The 21952-nt window shown below is 34.8% G+C and overlaps 2 protein-coding genes across 2 annotated transcripts; one reads left to right on the top strand and one right to left on the bottom strand.

Annotated features, from left to right (window-relative positions):
• Nucleotides 1–336: 336 nt before the first annotated feature.
• LOC149779893 (chymotrypsinogen A-like) lies at nt 337–6192 on the bottom strand. Its single transcript, XM_089936582.1, has 7 exons — nt 6102–6192; nt 5497–5582; nt 4667–4764; nt 3427–3508; nt 2805–2967; nt 1140–1288; nt 337–622 (listed from the first exon to the last, which is right to left on the bottom strand). Exons 1-7 carry the CDS (start codon nt 6175–6177, stop codon nt 464–466), a joined length of 813 nt encoding a protein of 270 aa, XP_089792708.1. The 5' UTR covers nt 6178–6192; the 3' UTR covers nt 337–463.
• A 5435-nt stretch (nt 6193–11627) lies between these two features.
• LOC149779892 (chymotrypsin-like protease CTRL-1) lies at nt 11628–17536 on the top strand. The gene is made up of 7 exons (XM_089936581.1): nt 11628–11697; nt 12296–12381; nt 13116–13211; nt 14417–14498; nt 14965–15127; nt 16625–16773; nt 17264–17536. The coding sequence occupies exons 5-7, from the start codon at nt 15067–15069 to the stop codon at nt 17420–17422; spliced, it is 369 nt and encodes a 122-aa protein (XP_089792707.1). The 5' UTR covers nt 11628–11697; nt 12296–12381; nt 13116–13211; nt 14417–14498; nt 14965–15066; the 3' UTR covers nt 17423–17536.
• Nucleotides 17537–21952: the final 4416 nt, after the last annotated feature.

The raw sequence follows: 21952 nt of genomic DNA, 5'->3' as shown, positions 1-21952 counted from the left end.
GAGGTGACAGCAGGTATGTGGCAAACAACGAAACATCTGCTTTAGTTCATTCAGAAACAAATTTGATCAACCAAAACGTAAAGCGCAAACTACGCGTGTGTACATGATTATTTTACAAATCAAAAGTACTGGCGTCTACGTCCATTGTTTGCTTACACTAGAAATTAGTTTCTTTATGCACGTGAATGCAACATGAATTGCAAGCGAGTACAATATTGAAAAATATTGAACGATTCTGGCAATGTAAAGTTAAAGCAATAAAACTGAGCATATAATAATAACCGCTATTGGAGAGTACCTTAATATTAATCATTGTCAATTCAGCGAACATTGTCATAATTTTGGAGTATATAATTTATTTAATCAACAGCAACAGAAAGAGCTAAACAAATTATTAGAATTATTGCGGAATAAACATCGTTATTCATGAATTTCTGCACTGCTGTTCCATTTCTGTGACTACTTAAACCATGTTCGTGGAGATCCAGCTCCGGAAGGAAGAAATGCGTGTGTACACGTTGGGGTAGGTGGAAGTTGGACAGCTGCTGTGACCCCATGACGTCACTCCTGCCAAAATCCATTTGCCACTAGGATTACAAACCAGGGGGCCACCACTGTCACCCTGCAAAATGTTACAGAATTGTAAACTGTTTTTGATGGGAACCATCGATTATCGTCTTCGGAGTTAAAATTACGAAAACATTATTTTACTGAGCCATTAGAGCCGAAAGACAATTTTCGCAAATTGTATTTAAGAATTCATATTTCATTCGTGTACAGCTTCTTTGACGTTTGAAGCAAAAATTTAATGTTGCTCAACTTAACAGACAAGTACTCACACTGCTTGCACCAACTATCAGTTAATGCCGCATGCTCTATTTTAAAGTTTATTTTAACAAATAGTTACTGTCTTAAAATAATGGGTATAGTCGTGGATTGCATGTGAGAGACGGTAATGGAAAAATGTTCTTGCTTGGTATACACCCCCACCCACCTATATATATATAGCTACGTCAAATTTTTAAGAGTAAAAGAGTATGATATGATAGAGAAAACATAAACCGTGTTTCTAAACACTAGTTTGTAACCCGATCAAAATATGTTGGAACAAATTATGACGGAGTCTGCAGAGTACGTACGTTGCAAGCAGAGGCGGGATCGGAGGTCGAGCTGAGGATGCAGATATGGCTGTCAAGGACACTGCTTGTTCCCCACACGCTCTGACACTGAGACTTGGTGATGACGGTCATAGCCGCATGCTTCAATATTCTTGATACGCCGCTCGTGGCTAGAAGAGATTAATTCAATTGAAATCAGTGTACATATTTTTTGAAAATGCGAACAAGAACGGTAAAAGATCAACTGTACACTGGTAACATCAGATCAAGTTCTTCCCGTTTGTCATATTGCTGTCCATAAACGAAGTAATATACAATTATGCGTTCCTGTGCTGGGTAAATGGATTTGTTATTATATCTGAATATTAAATAATTATTTCCTTGTGACTGTATTATCAAGGGTAACATGCTATATATAAACTGGAGTCAAGATTTATGTTTTTGTGGCTGTACTTTGCAAGATACCTATGGCTGTTTTTTTAAAAATATTATTCCAATCTATCCGATCAAGCAATTTAAAATACTGCACTCAACGCACACCATGTCATATTACATGTGTGAGAGGTGTTGATATCTCTGGTTTCAATAATGTAAAGACACTTCTTTATTTGACTTAAGAGTGTGCAAGCTGAATTGTCGTAAAATATTGTAATTGCCTCCGTAAACCCAAATATATGATGCCTGAAGGCTATACTTATTCTTTCTTTATTTTTAATGAAGCGTTGATTGTCACTGGAAGCCGTTATTTTCATTTGAAACCGTTATTGTCACTTGAACCCGTTATTGTCACAAAATATCACAGATTGAAATAAACAATCAGCATTATTGTCTAACTTTGGATTCATATTCGTCAAGAAACCAATGGAACTTGTGCAACAGAAGGATGTAGGATGATTGTACGATATAGAGTTCGAATGAGCTTTTCGCGATCGTCCATAAAGAAGATGAACCTAGACCTTTAAATCATAAATTAGCATATAATAACGACATATCGTCGCTATCCGATGTAAGAAAGCAAACTATTTTTCAGATTCGGTGGCAATGCAGTCAATAACATTTGCTATCTCAAGGAATAGTTGCATTGTTTTTAATTTATTTCAGATTTGTTTATTTCTTGTAGAAAGATTCAGCCAGTAAGAACTGAGAGACATTGAAACATTTTTGTATGGAATTCATAATGGTGTAATCTGAATAATTCCCATTTTAATCACGGATCGTGTATTATCATCTTTCATAATGGCGTTATTAGAATCTAGATGTTTCAGCTTTGAAATCTTAACCGTGATATATCAACATCACAATTGTATGTAATGGTTTTTAAATGTAAAGATGCATTGTAATCTTGACGACAACGGCGTTGAATATTATGTGGACTTGTTTTACGTTATGTATTAAGAACGGAGGAAGATATTACGGAATACACACAATATTATTGTTTTGTCTATTAAACTTCTCTTTGCTACCCTCTCAAGAAATATACTTGTTTGAAACACTTGGTCAGAATAATTAACACGAACTGCAGCTATAGCTACCATGTTTAGCAGATGCCTTAGATAACGCCTTGCTCGATATGCACAGTAGTATGTAACTCTTAATCTTTGGGCGACGAAATCACAGTGAAAATGATCAATATTCTGTATGTGTGCCTGCATACATAAACGCTTTTATCTGCTAGAATATACATACATGTAAATTTCCCCCATCCAGAAATGTAGCAGCCTGTTGCAGATTCTCCACCAGTAGCCATGTCCACAACAGCAACTCTGCTGTTCAGTACAGCTTTCGTCGCAAGTTTCAGAAGAGCGATGTCATTAGGATATGTGCCGGCACCTACATTGTAGTTCTCGTGCTGTTTAATGGAAAATAAATGAAAACAATAAAAGAATACAAATTACTATTCGAAATAGTGTTACTGTCAGGTGCTAAGTAAATGTTATTTGTCATGTACATATTATAACAAAAGAATACCATTTGTATGAACATTAAGCTTCCTCTGTATTTTAAGTTTGATTGCTTATATTTATGTTGCTTACCATATTATATGTAAACTTAATCTAATGTGATCTTTTGCACTTTTCTATTTAGCACTGTGCGATGATGTCTACGGTAACAGGTACACAGACGGATTCATTGTTTCGAGAATTGTATTTTATTTCGTAATGTCATGCACCAACAACTCCTATCCCAATGATGTGAAATCTGTACTTGAATATTTCGTCTGCTATGCATAATCAAATATTTGGAAGCGCACAGTCTTGTCCCCCAAAGATGGACCGATTATTTTCATAAAGGAACATGTTTTGCTTACCCTTTTAATGACTGACACAGCTATTCTCTGCTCGGTTCCCTCATTTACATCAAAGCTGTGTTCGCCGAGTACCGCTGTGATGCTTACAAAACGAAGGGAGATACATTTGTAAAAGGAGAACAATTTTAACTGCGCAAACATAACGATGAATTCATAGATTGGAATTTGTAAAAAATATAAACACATTAAATTGTTCATGGCTTGGGTAATACTGCTACAACTGCTACTATTGCTATTGCTAATAATAATACAAAGAAGCAGATGAGGAGAGACAGCAAAAATAACAACAATAGGAATAATAGCTGAGGTTAGAGGTGAGGAGTATAAATGGTCTGAGGTATAACTAGACCTATGAAGCATTTGGTATTACGTAATCTTCTATATGGTCTCAGCTGTAAATGGGCATATAGAGAATATCAATGCGTAAATTGTAAGCCATGTATAAACTCGCCATTACAAAATCACGCTGAACTCTATTAGCTGAATGTTGTTACGGTTAACGAAAATTGCGCCATTGCTCGATGAATTTACATAATTGCATACAAAATTATAGCGGATGAATTTCGTTTCTTTCAAAAGTCGTTGAGTCGTCTCGACAAGCTAGATATATGTTCAGAAGGGAAGGTATTGGAATATAATTCAGTTCAGTTTAATTCCATTCTATATTATTCAATGCATGCATGTATGGCGCTGACGTATTTATTGAATCATTATGTAGATAAATTTACAAATGGACAATGAATCAATAATAATAATAATAGGACAGGCCAACAGAAAAAAATCAGTAGTATCTTTATAAATAAACCAAATAGTGAGAAAAAATTCTTTTAAACACTCATTACAGTGGTGTGACTAATTTGCAAACTGCTTTGAATTTACGTTTGGCAAAGAGTTTAATGCACTTCATTACATTAATGGTTTGTTTAAAAAATATTCCGACGCGGTGGTGTCTCAAATTTTAGAGCGTTGGACGTACGATAACCGATTAGGTCATCCCGAGACAGCTATCTCGTGCTCTTGTACAAAATGGAACTTAATTTCCATTTCATCGATATATATATATATATATATATATATATATATATATATATATATATATATATATATATATATATATATATATATATATATATATATATATAACGTAATTTACAGATTTGAATTATCTCTCTTTTCTAGCTTCCTTATTTCTCAATTAGATATGTTAGATAAGAAGGAGACACTAAAAACAAAGCCGTACCTGCTGGTGCCAACACAGTGACCAGCAGTAAGCACCCATTGAGGATCGATCAGAACTCCGCCACAGAAATGAGATCCCGTGGAACTCTGCAGTGATACCTGGAAGAGGATATATCATCACTAAAAGTTAAAATGACAATTTAAAAAAATATTTCTTCACTCGACAATCGTGTACATCAATCAAAGATATACAATTGATAAAATCTAGATAACAAAATACAGGCAATAACTGAGATTTGATGAATGTTACTGATGCATTCGGACAGCAGATAACCTAGTGTCCATGGAAAGACCTGAGAAATACCTGCATACATGAACTACATATTACTTTTGATGTTAGCATAGGAAACGTAAAACTCCCTATTAAATAATAGATAATACCTAACCAAAAGTGTTTATATAGGCCTTGATGATCGGTTGAAATTAATAGCAGAATTATTAAACCCAACGATATACCTCTAACTCCATCTTTGGGATAAAGTAGGTAAGTCCCTTACAATTTCTTACCTTTTAATAGGTTTGGATCATTCACCAAGCCAAGACTTTATGGTTCATATAAAAGAATCGAGAAATGATGTAATGGTCCTAAATGCGCTTTGATAGATAGTGTGGGATAGTTATTTGTTTTCGCATACAAATGAATCAAGCGTACGGTATCTACAACGAAATTACAAGAAACTAATCTCTTGCCATTCTGTATGTTGGCAGCGTACTTTTGTCAAACTTAATGAAGACCATCGAGTTTTCGCTATTGTCTAATTTGTTTGAGTGTTCGTCATATCTAAAAGTCTCTGTAATTATAAGTTTTGAAGTCTAGGCTAAGTCACACACCTGCCAGGGGTACTGCCCTGGTGATGCTTCCGACCCTCCCACAATCCGGCCTTGGTAGAAATGTTCCGGTACCACTTCGGCCAAGCCTGCAGGTTTAAGAAAAGGAATTGGTTAAACAAAACGTTAAACATATTATAAGTACAACATGAAAATTTCAATGAATAAGAAACTAACTATGAGGGATAAAATGGGTTGTAAGGTTTTGTAGCGAGGAAAAATGGTTGTAACAAGGATGGAGGGTTTTATCGAAGAATTATCGCAAATATGTTGTGGGTAAAATTGTCGTTTAAATATAGACCCATTCTTAAAGAGTAAAACAAACGTGGATTCAAAGTGGCACATGAATTTGTTATAGCCCTAAGCGTATGTCTGTTGTAACGATGTTTATTGTAGTTACAAATTAATTATATAGTATGCCCTGGTCGTTACACAATAGTATAAGATGTGCAATAAATATAAAAACAGTATGTCCTCGAAACCAAAGTTGATTCACGGCAACAATTGTTTTCGTGGACAATTAAATATTTTGAAAGAGACCCTCTAAGTTCCGTTAATAAAAACTCATTGTGTACTATTAAGAATAGGTCGCGGAGAGAGAGACTTACCAGTGGCAGCAGCCAGTGTAAGCAGCAGAGCTGTGAAAATCATGTTGATTGTGATACTTAGAGCAATGTCTTGCATGCTGAAGATCTACCTCGAATCTAGACGGTTTTTATAGAAACTTCGCCTTCCCCCGACAAATGCAACTTTCCCCTTATCAGTACAATATAATCACACTTTCAAGTAGCAATTTACGTTTAATTTATACTGTTTAAGCACGATCCGTCCAAATTTCACAATCGAGCTGTTGTTTTCCCATTGTTATTGCACATGATTTTCCCTGTTACCGTAACTCTTTGGACACGACGCATACACTTCGGAAAACATAATATCAGCAGAAAACGAATTTGAAAAAGAAAATTCGCTGCAAAAATTCACAGATTTGCAGATCTATTATCCCCTATTTTCTCAGATGCACTATTTTAGTCGTCAATTTATACCAAATTAACCACATATATATCTCATCCTCTCGCTCATAAGAGTTAATTTGACTTGTATTCCAATTTTACCACATCAGCCTCTCTCTCTCTCTCTCTCTCAAAAAGAGTTCATTCGATTGGTATATTAATTTATCCATATCAAATTCTATTTTTATATCTACCTCTCTCTCGCATATTCTCCCTCATGAAGAGTTCAATATGACTTTATGTACCAATTTAACTACACCAAGATCTCTCCCTCTCTCTCTCTCCCTCTCTCTTATAATTTCGTTTGCCTATATATTAATTTAGCTCCAGCATACTCTCTCTCAACGTTTCATTCGACCATATAAATGAATTTAACCACAGCATACTCTCTCTCTCTCTCTCTCTCTCTCTCTCTCTCTCTCTCAAGAAGTGTACCGTTTGACTTTACGTACCACTTTATCTACATCAAACTCTCTCTCTCTCTCTCTCTCTACATCAAACTCTTTCTCTCTCTCGGTCTCTCTGTCTCTGTCTGTCTGTCTGTCTGTCTCTCTCTCTCAGAAAGAGCTTCATTTCACGTTAGGTACCACTTGATCTACATCAAACTCTCTCTCTCTCTCTCTCTCTCTCAGAAAGAGCATCATTTGATTTTAGGTACCAGTTTATTTACATCAAACTCTCTCTCTCTCTCTATCTCTCTCTTTCTCTCTCTCTCTCTCTCACACACACACACACAAAGAATTTCATTACATTATATACTCATTTAATATTTGATACTCATTTAACATTACATACTCATTTAACATTACATACTCATTTAACATTACATACTCATTTAACATTACATACTCATTTAGCATTATATACTGATTTAACATTATATACTCATTTAACATTACATACTCATTTAACATTACATACTCATTTAGCATTATATACTCATTTAACATTATATACTCATTTAACATTACATACTCATTTAACATTACATACTCATTTAGCATTATAAACTCATTTAACATTACATACTCATTTAACATTACATACTCATTTAACATTATATACTCATTTACCATTACATACTCATTTAACATTACATACTCATTTAACATTATATACTGATTTAACATTACATACTCATTTAGCATTATAAACTCATTTAACATTACATACTCATTTAACATTACATACTCATTTAACATTATATACTCATTTACCATTACATACTCATTTAACATTACATACTCATTTAACATTATATACTGATTTAACATTACATACTCATTTAACATTATATACTCATTTAGCATTACATACTCAGTTAACATTACATACTCATTTAACATTATATACTCATTTACCATTACATACTCATTTAACATTACATACTCATTTAGCATTATATACTCATTTAACATTATATACATTACATACTCATTTAACCACACCATACCCTCTTCACAATTGTGACAATAAAATATGTTTAAGCGAAACTGATTCTGATAAGCAAGGCAATGGTGGTTAATCAGATATCACAATATTGAAATTTTGCACCATTATTCGATTAGGGTTTTTTATTTTTTAGGTTCAACATTATGATTATCCTTAAAAGAATGATTTCTGATTAACAACTAATTATCTTAATTGCAAAATGCGTTTATTACGATAAAAACGATTCCAATTTTAAATTTCATCCTTCTTCATTACAATACACAAACTGAAACGATTGAAATAGTTGATAAAAGATTCCAAAAAAGCTTGAAGAATATTATCTAATGTTTCGGATATAACATTAATGGGTAACTTTAACGTAAGTCAAGAAATTACAGTTCGTCGTCCTCTGCAAAGTACCTTCTTAGGTTTGTAAAAGATGTGAATGACATACGTATTTGCAAAGACACAATACAACACCGTTCATTTTAGTGAAATAAACAGTATTAGATTTAAAACAAGAATAGAAATACGTTTTATTAGTATTAAAACATAATCAAGCGAAAACAATATAAATGTTCTATTTTTCCTTTCAAAGGGACGGTTTAGATTTGGAATATTAACCAAGCGCGTCCTAGGTAATGTTGTACAATGGCGTATAAATGCTGAAAAGCGTATACAAAGCATCATCAGTGCCAGGGAATTTATAATTAAACATACGTATGTTTCAATTTCCTTATGTCCAAGGTGTAACTACGTTCTAGCCATTTTTGGTCCAAATATATAGAAGGAAGAGTTGAACAACGAGGTATCGGAAATCGCAAAGGACGAATGGCTTCCAGCTCTCTCTGATATCTAAAAGAAGGTTGATTAAAGATTAGACGGAATGTCATTTTTTTAAAAATGTTTGACCAAGTTCACAATATGGCTCGCTTGGTTGCGTTTAGGACATCCCCAAGTCAAGCCTTTTTACCTCAAACTACCGCAAAACCTTTATCACATCGCAGAGAAATATTATATTTATAATATGCCCTAGAACTTAGATGCAATGTTTTAAACCATGTTTTATTGTCTGTTGCACGACAGAAAGATCTCGGAGACACATCCTTCTATTTCTCTGTTATTTGGATTTAGTTTGCAATGTTAATTTGTTAGTTTTTTTAATTTAATTATATGCTATTGATAATGTGACAGTGTGTACTCAGCTTACTCCGAACTCAAGTTCATTTTCTTCCTGACCTGAATTATTCATTTTGATTTTGTAGTAAACATGTTTATCTCAATCTGAGTCTAGAACTTTGGAAATTCCCCATGAATTGCCGGGTGTACCTCTTGTTTGCTACTCATTTTATATTTTAATTTTAATAGACATCTAATTATAACTAAGATTTTATTTTGTAAACATTAAGAGCCTTCTTTAAGATTGTTTTCTATTAATGTGTTTTTATAACATGTTAATTGTGACGTGAGGTCAAGTATAGGACTGTATCATCTTGATACTGTAACATTTATTTATTCGTGATGGTCATACCATCCTTAGTGGAACGGCGTCCATCATACAGAACCATCTGTAAGACATGGTAGTCATTACACAAATTTGAATTGGGCTTACTAATATAACCCAATCTTATATATGAAATTAATCCTCATCAAGCATTCTCCTGTAGAATCCAGGGATAGCATTTTCCGTTATATATATATATATATATATATATATATATATATATATATATATATATATATATATATATATATATATAGAGAGAGAGAGAGAGAGAGAGAGAGAGAGAGAGAGAGAGATAACACATTCGTGGTAAAAACAGTGTACCAAATTAAAGTGAATACTACACTGGACATTATAGGGAATGTGGAATTGATCCTTGAGCAGGGCATATACATGCGCTTATACAATAACATAAATCATTCACTGTACGTAATATCAAGACCATTCACTGAACGTAATATCAAGCGTATAACTTTATATAGTGTAGAACGGTAGCATCACAATTTTAAAACCAACAATCGGAGTGTCTCATGATTAACCAGTCCACATACTTTCTATGCATCCAAGGACAGGCTGTCGAATCTGGACATTGTCAGAGAGTTTTATCTGCTCTGGAATTATCCCACCCCTGCCCCGACAATGATTTTTCTGTGTATGCTTTCTTTGTGTGTGCATATCTGTTTGTGTGTCTGTGCTTTGGATTTTTAACATAGCTTTAACATTTTCAGTCATATCGCTGAGATGCCTGCATTGTATCAGTTTATAATGATGTCGAGCACTGAGGCATCGTGCCGCAGATATGTGGCATCATGTCCCACTTAGTCACATTATCCTAACACCAAGACGACCAATCCCAACACTAACATCTTAATTCTTTGTGTGACTCGGTTGGGGTTCGAACCCGCGACCTCCCAAGTCCGAGGCTGACGCTCTAACAACTTCCGTTTGTTTGTGTGAAGGAGGGATAAAATGGCGAACAAGTGCAGGAAGAGTACAGGAAGGTGGTCGGCTTATTTAGATCAACCCAAATGTGCATTTCTTTTGTTTGCTTATTTGTTCTCTCTCAATCTCTTTCTTTCTCTCTCTCTCTCTCTCCTCTCTCTCTCTCTCTCTCTCTCTCTCTCTCTCTCTCTCTCTCAGGCACACACATGCACACACAACCTGCAATCTTAGGGGTTTATTTCCCTTCGCGTTGATTCGCTTTTTTGCCTTTCATTCGCCAGCGAGATGACCACTATACTATATCGTCATTTATTAATATTCCACTTCGTAAAGCCCACCTATAATATATCAGTTACTGGCATCTCACAGCCTAACCATGGGTTTCCAGAATATAAAAATGCCGGAAACAATAAACGAGAAAGTAGCAGCCATACGATAATTTTCAAATATTTGAATCACTTCAATTTATGACGAAGGATGAAATTTAAAATCAACATCACAACAATTGCATGAAGAGCTATTGGTGTACAACAAAATTAAATATTAATCAACTTTTTTTCTTTCATACCTTCCTAATGATGAAAGTAAAACACTGATACAAATCTGAAACGATGAAAGGTACAAATTTACGAAAACCTAAAGGATAATAAAGGTAAACAATTACACCTGCATATATTTTCAAACCATTCATTTAAATAAACATAAATTATTGTCCAAAATTGTAATGAATACTAAAGCAATAGGACTGGAAACAAGTTGCACAAATTATCATTAGCCACTCATTGTCGTGTCTGTTTTTCTGTTAGAACTTACTGCTATACCATCACGAGACATTAGTTATATAGATATACGGTCAAATTAAACACTGTACGTGTGTGCGAGAAACAGAGAGAGAAACAGCGACAGACATTGATAACATCAAAATGGTAAAACTATGGGCATTTTGTAAATAGATGGAGTATCGATTATTTTTTGCAGTACATGTATCATTTCCAAAACGTTTCGACCATAAAGACAAACAAGTGCAATAACATTGGGAAAACACCAGACCGATCATGAAAATTTGACGAATTGAGCTCGTTCTTATTCCCTAAGAGCTTCCCCGTGCTTAAACAGCACAATTTGAAGGTAAATTGCTACTTGAAAATTTGATTATATTCTACTGATGTCTGGGAAGTTGCATCTGTCGAGGACAGGCTAAGCTTGTATAAAAGCATCTAGATTCGAGGTAGATCTTCAGCATTCAAGACATTGCTCTAAACATTAAAATCAACATGATTCTCACAGCTCTGCTGCTTACATTGGTTGCTGCCACTGGTAAGTCTCTCTCTCTCTCTCTCCTAGAGCTATTCTCAAAAATTCACAATTAGTTTTTATTTATGGAACTTGGAGGGTCTCTTTCAAAATATGAACTATACTCGTAAAATGAGCCAGATCTGTACTGATGTGAATCAACTTTGCTTTCGAGGCCATAAAGTTTTTATATGCATTGCACATCTCAAAATAATATTTTCTAACGACCGGAGCAGTGGAATACAGAATTAAACTCAAAATTCAATACACATCGTTAAAATAAACTCATATGGTAATAAAGCTATAATAAAGTCATAATGTCCATCTTCGAATTCTTGTTTCTTTTCACTCCTTAGGAATGGGTCTTTAATTTAAAATGTACTTTTACCTATAAAAACAGATTCGCGATACTTCCTCACATGCAACCGGTCTTCCTCGGTACAATCACTTTTCTCCAGTATATATATATATATATATATATATATATATATATATATATATATATATATATATATATATATATATATATATATTCTTAATCATTACAATTCTCAGTTGAAGCATTAAATTATAATTTACTGGGGATTTTGTTTTTACCAAATATTTTTTTTTCTGCCTCCAGGCTTGGCCGAAGTGGTACCGGAACATTTCTACCAAGGCCGGATTGTGGGAGGGTCGGAAGCATCCCCAGGGCAGTACCCCTGGCAGGTGTGTGACTTAGCCTAGACTTCAAAACTTATAATTACAAAGACTTTTAGATATCACGAACACTCAAACAAATTAGACAATAGCGAAAACTCGATGGTCTTCATTAAGTTTGACAAAAGTACGCTGCCAACATACAGAATGGCAAGAGATTAGTTTCTTGTATTTTCGTTGTGGATACCGTACGCTTGATTCATTTGCATGCCAAAAAAAAAACTAACCCACAAGTCTCACAAAGCGCATTTTGGGCCATTACATCATTCCTCGAGCCTTTTATTTGAACCATAAAGTCTTGGCTTGGTGAATGATACAAACCTATTAAAAAGTAAGAAATTCTAAGGGGTTTACCTACTTTATCCCAAAGGTAGAGATGGAGTTAGATGTGTATCGGTGAGTTTAATCATTTTGCTATTAATTTCGACCGATCATCAAGGCCAATGTAGATGCTTTTGGTTAGGTATTATCTATTATTTAATAGGGAGTTTTACGTCTCCTATACTAACACCAAAAGTAATCTGTAGTTCATGTATGCAGTTGTTTCTCAGATCTTTCCATGGATACTAGATTATCTGCTGTCGCAGTAGCAGTCATCAAATCTCAAATATATCCTGCATTTTGTTATCTAGATTTTATCAAATGTGTATCTTTGATTGATATACACGTTTGTGGAGGAAGAAATATTAAATGTTATTACAATTTGTCATTGTAACTTTTACCGATGATATATCCTCTTCCAGGTATCACTGCAGAGTTCCACGGGATCTCATTTGTGGTGGAGTTCTGATCGATCCTCAATGGGTGCTTACTGCTGGTCACTGTGTTGGCACCAGCAGGTACGACTTTGCTTTTAGTGTCTGCTTACTAGCTAACATATCTAACTGGGAAATAAGGAAGCTAGAAAAGAGAGATAATTCAAATCTGTAAATTACGTTACATATATATATATATATATATATATATATATATATATATATATATATATATATATATATATATGTATCTACGAAATCCATCTTTTACACGAGCACGAGGTCGCTGACTCGGGATGACCTAATTGGGTATCGTACCTATGACCATTGGATTAAGAGTCCAACACTCTACAATTTGAGACACCACCGCGTCGGAATATTTTTTAAACAAACCATTAATGTATTGAAGTGCATTAAATTGTTTGCCAAACGCAAATTCAAAGCAGTATGCAAATTAGTCACACCATTGTAATGTTTAAAAGAAATTTTTCTCACTATTTGGTTTATTTATAAAGATACTACTGAGAGATTTTTCTGCTGGCCTGTTCTATTACTAATATTATTATTATTATCATTATTTCATTGTCCATTTGTAAATTTATCTACATAATGATTCAATAAATACGTCAGCGCCATGCATTCATGCTTTAAAGAATATAGAATGGAATTAAACTGAACTGAATTATATTCCAATACCTTCCCTTCTGAACATATATCTAGAAGGCGCTTTTACGCTTGTCGAGACGACCCAACGACTTTTGAAAGAAACGAAATTCATCCGCTATACTTCTGTATGCAATTATTTAAGTTCATCGTGCAATGGCGCAATTTTCGTTAACCGTAACAACATTCAGCTAGTAGAGATCAGTGTGATTTTGTAATGGCGAGTTTATACATGACTTACAATTTATACATTGATATTCTCTATATGCCTAGTTACAGCTGAGGCCATATAGAAGATCACTTAATACCAAATATTTAATAGCCTAGTTGACGCTGAGTCCATATAGAAAATTGCGCGATACCAAATACTTCATAGGTCTAGTTATACCTCAGACCATTTATACTCCTCACCTCTAACCTCAGCTATTATTCCTATTGTTGTTGTTTTTGCTGTTTCTCCTCATCTGCTTCTTTGTATTATTATTAGCAATAGCAATAGTTGCAGTTGTAGCAGTATTACCCAAGCCATGAACAATTTAATGTGTTTATATTTTTTACAAATTGCAATCTATGAATTCATCATTTTGTTTGCGCAGTTACAATTGTTCTCTTTTGCCCTTTATAAGCATCACAGCGGTCCTCGGCGAACACAGCTTTGATGTAAATGAGGGAACCGAGCAGAGAATAGCTGTGTCAGTCATTAAAAGGGTAAGCAAAATATGTTCCTTATGAAAATAATCGGTCCATCTTTGGGGGACAAGAGAATGTTCTTCCAAATATTTGATTATGCACATAAGATGAAATATCCAAGTACTGATTTCACAACATAGGGTTCGGGATAGGAGTTTTTAATGCATGATATTAAGAAATAGAATAAAATTCTCGAAACAAAGAATCTGTCTATATACCTGTTAACGTAAACATCGTCGAAGGTGCTAAATAGAAAGGTGCAAAGCAAGCCACACTAGATTCATTCTACACATAATATGGTAAGCATCATAAATATAAACAATCAAACATAAAAATACAGAGAGAGCTTAATGTTCATACAAATGGTATTCTTTTGTTATAATATGTACATGACAAATAACATTTACTTAGCACCTGACAGTAACACTATTTCGAATAGTAATTTGTATTCTTTTATTGTTTTCATTTATTTTCCAATAAACAGCACGAGAACTACAACGTAGGTGCTGGCACATATCCTAATGACATCGCTCTCCTGAAACTTGCGACGAAAGCTGTACTGAACAGCAGAGTTGCTGTTGTGGACATGGCTACTGGTGGAGAATCTGCAACAGGCTGCTACATTTCTGGATGGGGGAAATTTACATGTATGTATATCCTTGCAGATAAAACTGTACATGTATGCATGCACACAGGTAGATTATTTATCATTTTCACTGTCATTTCGTCGCCCTAAGATTGAGTTTCATACTAAGGTGCGTATGAAGCAATATGTTGTCTAAAGCATCTGCTAAACATGGTCGTTGTGGCTGCAGTTGGTGTTAATTATCTTGACCAAGTGTTTCATAGAATCGTATTTCTCTAGAGGGTAGCAAAGATTTATTTAATGGACAACACATACAATAATATTGTGTGTATTCCGTAATATCTTCCTCCGGTTCTTAATACATAACGTAAAACAAATCTGCATAATATTCGACACGGTTGTCGTCAAGATTACAATGCATTTTTACAATTAAGAACCATTACATACAATTGTGATGTTGATATATCATGGTTAACATTTCAAAACTGAAACATTTAGATTCTATTAACGCCATTATGAAAGATGATAATACACGATCCGTGATTAAAATGGGAATTATTCAGATTACACCATTAAGAATTCCATAAAAAAAAGTTTCATTTTCTCTCAATTCAAATTAGCTGAATCTTTCTACAAGAAATAAACAAATCTGAAATAAATGGAAAACAATGCAGGTATTCCTTGACATAGCAAATATTATTGACTGCATTGCCACGAATATGAAAAATAGTTTGCTTTCTTACATCGGATAGCGACGATATGTCGTTATTATATGCTAATTTATGATTTCTCAGGGCTCATTTACTTTACAGACGACCGCGAAAAGCTAATTCTAACTCTAGACCGTATAAACATCCTACAGCCTTCTGTTACACCAGTTCCGTTGGTTTCTTGACGAATATGAATCCAAAGTTAGACATTAATGCTGATTGTTGATTTCAATCGGTGATATCTAGTGACAATAACGGCTTCCAGTGACAATAACGGCTTCCAGTGACAATCAGTGCTTCATTAAAAAGAAAGAAAGAATAAGGATAGCCTTCAGACACAAGACAGTTTGCGGTTTGCGGAGGCAATTGCAATATTTTACGACAATTCAGCTTGCACACTCTTAATTCAAATAAAGAAGTGTCTTTACATTATTGAAACCAGAGCTATCAACACATCTCATGAATGTAATAAGACATGGTGTGCGTTGGATGTAATACTTTAAATTGCTTGATCTGCTAGATAGGAATAATATTAAAAAAAGAACAGCCATAGGTATCTTGCAAAGTACAGCCACAACGGAAATAATCTTGGCTCCAGTTTATATATAGCATGTTACCCTTGATAATACACTTACAAGGAAATAGTTATTTAACATTCTGATATAATAACAAATCCATTTGCTCAGCACAGGTTCGAAGGATTGTATATTACTCCATTTATGGACAGCAATATAACAAACGGAAAGAACTTGACCTGATGTTACCAGTGTATAATCGATCTTCCACAGTTCTTGTTCGTACTTACAAAATGTATGTGCACTTATCTCAGTTGAATTAATCTCTTCTAGCCACGAGCGGCGTATCAAGGGTACTGAAACATGCGGCTATGACCGTCATCACCAAGTCTCAGTGTCAGAGCGTGTGGGGAACAAGCAGTGTCCTTGACAGCCATATCTGCATCCTCAGCTCGACCTCCGATCCCGCCTCTGCTTGCAATGTACGTATTCTGTAGATTCTGTCGAAATTTGCTCCAACATAATTTGATCAGATTACAAACTATTTTATAGAAACACGGTTTATGTTTTCTCCTGGTTGCAGGCAGTACCGTATAATACACTTTAACTAAAAACAATTTTCCATAACCAGCGAGAAAATATTTTCATTATTGTCTCACATACAATCCACAGCTATACTCATAATTTTAAGACGGTAGTTATTTTTTATAAACTTTAATACAGAACATGCGACATTAACTGATTTTTTAATTATCTATATGTTACGTTCAGCAATTGCAACGTTTTGCTTGGTAAAGTGAAAGATGGCAGAAGGTTTACATGAATGAAATATTAGTTCTTAAACGAAATTTGGGAAACCTATGTTGCGACTCTGTACTTAATAAGAAACAGAATGATTTGGTAATTTGACCTCTGGGGCTAATAGTCGATATTATCAATGAAAGCAGTTGAGAAATCTGTAATCTTTCGCAGGGTGACAGTGGCGGTCCCCTGGTTTGTAATCCTAGTGGCAAATGGATTTTGGCAGGAGTGACGTCATGGGGTCACAGCAGCTGTCCAACTTCCACCTACCCCAACGTGTACACACGCATTTCTTCCTTCCGGAGCTGGATCTCCACGAACATGGTTTAAGCAGTCAGAGAAATGGAACAGCGGCGCTGAAATTTATCAGTAACGATGTTTATTCCCCAATAATTTGTTTAAAACTTTCTGTTGCTGTTGATTCAATAAATTCTATATTCCAGACTATGACTCTGTCACTGAATAGACACTGATTAATATTAAGGTACGTTTCGAGAGTCATCAGTATTGTCCGAGCGAAATAGGTGGGACATTCTTTAAACACATGAAATCTAAAGTTATATTTTATTATGTCCTGACGGGTTTGTATTATTTTTAAAGTTACCAATACTTTTCACAACGGATTTATGATGGTGAATCATCTTTTCAAATGTAGGATTCTACAGCAGCCTTTAGCTCTAGGAATCTTAAGTTTCTCGATCCTACGGGGCTAAATTAACTGTCATAATCACACACTATATCTCCCTTTGTTTCGCCCAATATCATAATAATTTCGTTTGACCCTTTATCACTATTTGCTGAACTCCCCAATCTGAAACACATAATGAGATTTTCTGGATAATATTCTAATGAGGTCATAATACACGATAAATTATTCAATACGTAAAGCCATCAAATCTGTGAAAATTAACAAATTCATTTCTCATGGTACAGGATGTGCGAGAAAGCTAAATGAATAAAACTGGCTGAGTACTTTAAATTTTTAACATGTATCATTCACATGTTGCATGGTCCCTGAATTCCTACTTGCAAGATATTTTCCACTGCGCTGAATTAGGTCGGAAATTTTAACAATGCATGCATGTCAAAGGGTTTTGTAAGACTTGATTGTGTGAAGGATATGAAACGTTTGTGTTTATGGATCAAAAAGGTGTGTAAATCATTCGGATTATATATCAGTCATAGTATTTGAGAATGTCGTGTACTACTAGCGAAATTCAAACTAGAGGAAACTAAAACAAAATTGATCGTCTTTTCAATTTCGTATACTAGTTAAACGCCTGTCTTGTCTCTTCATTTCGACGATCTGCTAACGTCGGACGTCAAAATCAAGAAAATAAAAATTTGGACTTTAGAGCTAATGCATACTAAGTTAATCTGATACAAATGAAATCATATAACTATACTTTTAGCATTGATTTAAATGGTAAGCTCCTAAAAACTCTATTCTATTTCGTGCTATGTTTTCTCCACAAATATTTATAATACCACCAGAACCTATCGACATGAAAGTTAATTTGGACCACACTGTTGTGTTGACCTTTGGATCGAAGTTATTCAGCAAACATATCTGCTTTATAAACAAGAAAAAAAATAGGGTCGTTTATTTCGTCTGTTTCTGCTGACTCCTCAAATTCAAATTGTCCGAATTAGGGCCGAAACTCCGCTATAAAAGCTATATGAAGTTTTCTTTTCAGTCTAGAATTCGTCTTTAGCGGGGAAAACTTGTGTCTTATTATAATGAGACTATGCAGTTATTGCATGCGATTGTAGTCCATACGATAACATCCACAGCTTTCTGACTTTTTATGGATTATTTGCTAGCCAGTTCGATAGAAAGAAACATTCGATAGAAAGAATCATTAAGGCCTAAATAGGAACAAAAAATGTGAACGAGTTCACACTTCTAGCTTTTGCAAGGGAAGACAAAGCACACCAGTGTGATTTGGACGGTTCCAGAAGTATTAATCAGCAATAGCCTGCGTTCAGCTCGCATGACTGCAACTCGAGTGGGTCTCCAAGTGATGTTATCACGAAGAGCCTCAATCAGGTTGATGCACTACCACAGATAGCAGACAGATTTACTCGATTTACTCGATATTTCTTGAATGTAAATCATCAAGCTGTTTTGATTTGCTAATGCACTACAACAGATAGCAGATAGATCGATTTACTCGATATTTCTTGAATGTAAATCATCAAGCTGTTTTGATTTGCTAATGCACTACAACAGATAGCAGACAGGTCGATTTACTCGATATTTCTTGAATGTAAATCATCAAGCTGTTTTGAGATGATAATGCACTACCACAGATAGCAGACAGATCGATTTACTCGATATTTCTTGAATGTAAATCATCAAGCTGTTCTGAGATGATAATGCACTACCACAGATAGCAGACAGATCGATTTACTCGATATTTCTTGAATGTAAATCATCACGTTGCTTTGAGATGATAATGCACTACCACAGATAGCAGACAGGTCGATTTATTCGATATTTCTTGAATGTAAATCATCAAGCTGTTTTGATTTGCTAATGGACTACCACAGATAGCAGACAGGTCGATTTACTCTATATTTTCTTGAATGTAAATTATGAAGCTGTTTTGATTTGCTAATGCACTACCACAGACAGGTCGATTTACTCGATATTTCTTGAATGTAAATTATGAAGCTGTTTTGATTTGCTATTGCACTTCCACAGATAGCAGGCAGGTCGATTTACTCTATATTTTCTTGAATATAAATTATGAAGCTGTTTTGATTTGCTAATGCACTACCACAGACAACAGACAGGTCGATTTACTCGATATTTCTTGAATGTAAATCATCAAGCTGTTTTGATTTGCTAATGGACTACCACAGATAGCAGGCAGGTCGATTTACTCGATATTTCTTCAATGTAAATAATCAAGCTGTTTTGATTTGCTAATGCACTACCACAGACAACAGACAGGTCGATTTACTCGATATTTCGTGAATGTAAATCATCAAGCTGTTTTGATTTTCTTAGGCACTACCACAGATAGAAGACAGGTCGATTTACTCGATATTTCTTGAATGTAAATTATCAAGTTGTTTTTATTTGCTAACGAACCGGTTCCATATCTGTGCACGAACCATTTCAACCAATACGTTATAAAATTCCGTCATCGTAACGATTATATCTTCGATGCCTACCGGGTACACTTTTTAATTGAATTGAGACTACTCTGAGCGGCCGTCAGAATTTAATCGTAATGAAATTATATGCACCAGCGCAGCCAGTCACGTCAGGTGCTATCGATATGGCAACGACAGCAAATTTTTAAATTATACCTGAAGTAGTCGCCTTAGTAGTGATTTACTCCACAGCAATGTGAACGGTTGTTGCCGCAGCGAGTCCACAAATCACATCTGCGCTAACACGCGTGCGTTTATATTTCATGAATTCCGCGTTTATCTCGGTGACTTAATTTCCCACCAGTTGTTCTGCTTCAAGTATTTTTTCGCGTCGGTAACTTTGATAGTCCATCGACGGAGACCGCTCCAGTGGCATAAGAGGTTAGAACGTCCTCCCCGGCCAAGTCATACCAAAGATATAAAAACGGTACAAGTAGCTGCCTCTATTGGCGCTTAAGCATTATACGGTTAGTTTAGGACTGGTAGACCTGGTGTCAGGATAATGTGACTGGGTGGGGGATGACGCTGCATGTCTGAGGCATTACGCCCTAATGCTTGACATCACCGTAAACTAGCACGCTGCAGACATCTTAGAGATATGACTAAAATTGTTACAACTAAGTTGAAAATCCAAATCACACACACACACACACACACACACACACACACACACACACACATATTGTGCTTATATGTAATGGTGAGAGAGAGATAGAGGTAGACAAACATAATATATAAGAATGTCGAGAAAAAACTGGAGTCGACTGAGCCTTTTGCTGTCTTTGGAATCCTTGCTAGTATTCAGTTGCTAGTTTGTTGCTGTCATATACATCATTTTTGTTTATCTTTAATCTTAAAATTTGTATATGTGCCTATTGATCCTCAAAAACGAAAGTGACAGATGATCATAGTTGCTCATTTGTTTTAAAATGAAGTTATAAACCAACAGTTTGATTGCCCGTATCACCTCTGGTACAGAATTCTCTTTATCCTGTAGTAAACAGTCCCTCTGAAACATGTGTTCGCGCATATTTTACACCGTAAATTTATTTTGTTGATTTTTCTTTTTAATTGTTCAATCTAATATTGATATAAAAAAAATTAATGGAAATCTTTTCAAGGTTTAGTTCTGTGTTTATATGCTTACAAGACGACAAATGTTACCATGTCAACTTAACATTCAATGCCATATGGCCTTGTTTATTTGACGTACAATGTTTGGGAATAAAAATATCACGCTGAAAAGAGACATTGATATGCAATATATATGGATGTTCATAACTGATCATCCGTAATTTCCAAGTCGTTTAATATAAAAGTTCAAACTTCAGAGAAATAAATGCAATATTATGATACGAATTTCTCCGGAACGAAATATTGATTATGTTGACTACTGAAGCGATCTGAACTAAAAGGATAAATACACTGTATTTAATAGAAAAAGAAAGAAAAAAATTAATGAGATAACATTGAGTTCTAATTGTCTACGCAAAGGTAACGGTGTCGATGATAAAATCAAAGGGGGAAGTAGTGATCACTGGGACAAATATATCTGCATTAATGTCTTACTGTTACTTATTTTGTTTTCAGTCCGTTAATTCTGGATACACACTTGATATAAAATAAGAAACTAGTCGCTATTCACCCATCGTCTTGAAAATACATATATAAAAATATGAAACCCTCGGTCAATGA

Source organism: Sinohyriopsis cumingii, chromosome 16 (assembly GCF_028554795.1).
Source record: "Sinohyriopsis cumingii isolate HCF-2022 chromosome 16, ASM2855479v2, whole genome shotgun sequence".
NCBI lineage: Eukaryota > Metazoa > Mollusca > Bivalvia > Unionida > Unionidae > Sinohyriopsis > Sinohyriopsis cumingii.
The sequence above is the reverse complement of the archived record's forward strand: the minus strand, read 5'-3'. Positions and strand labels throughout refer to the sequence as shown.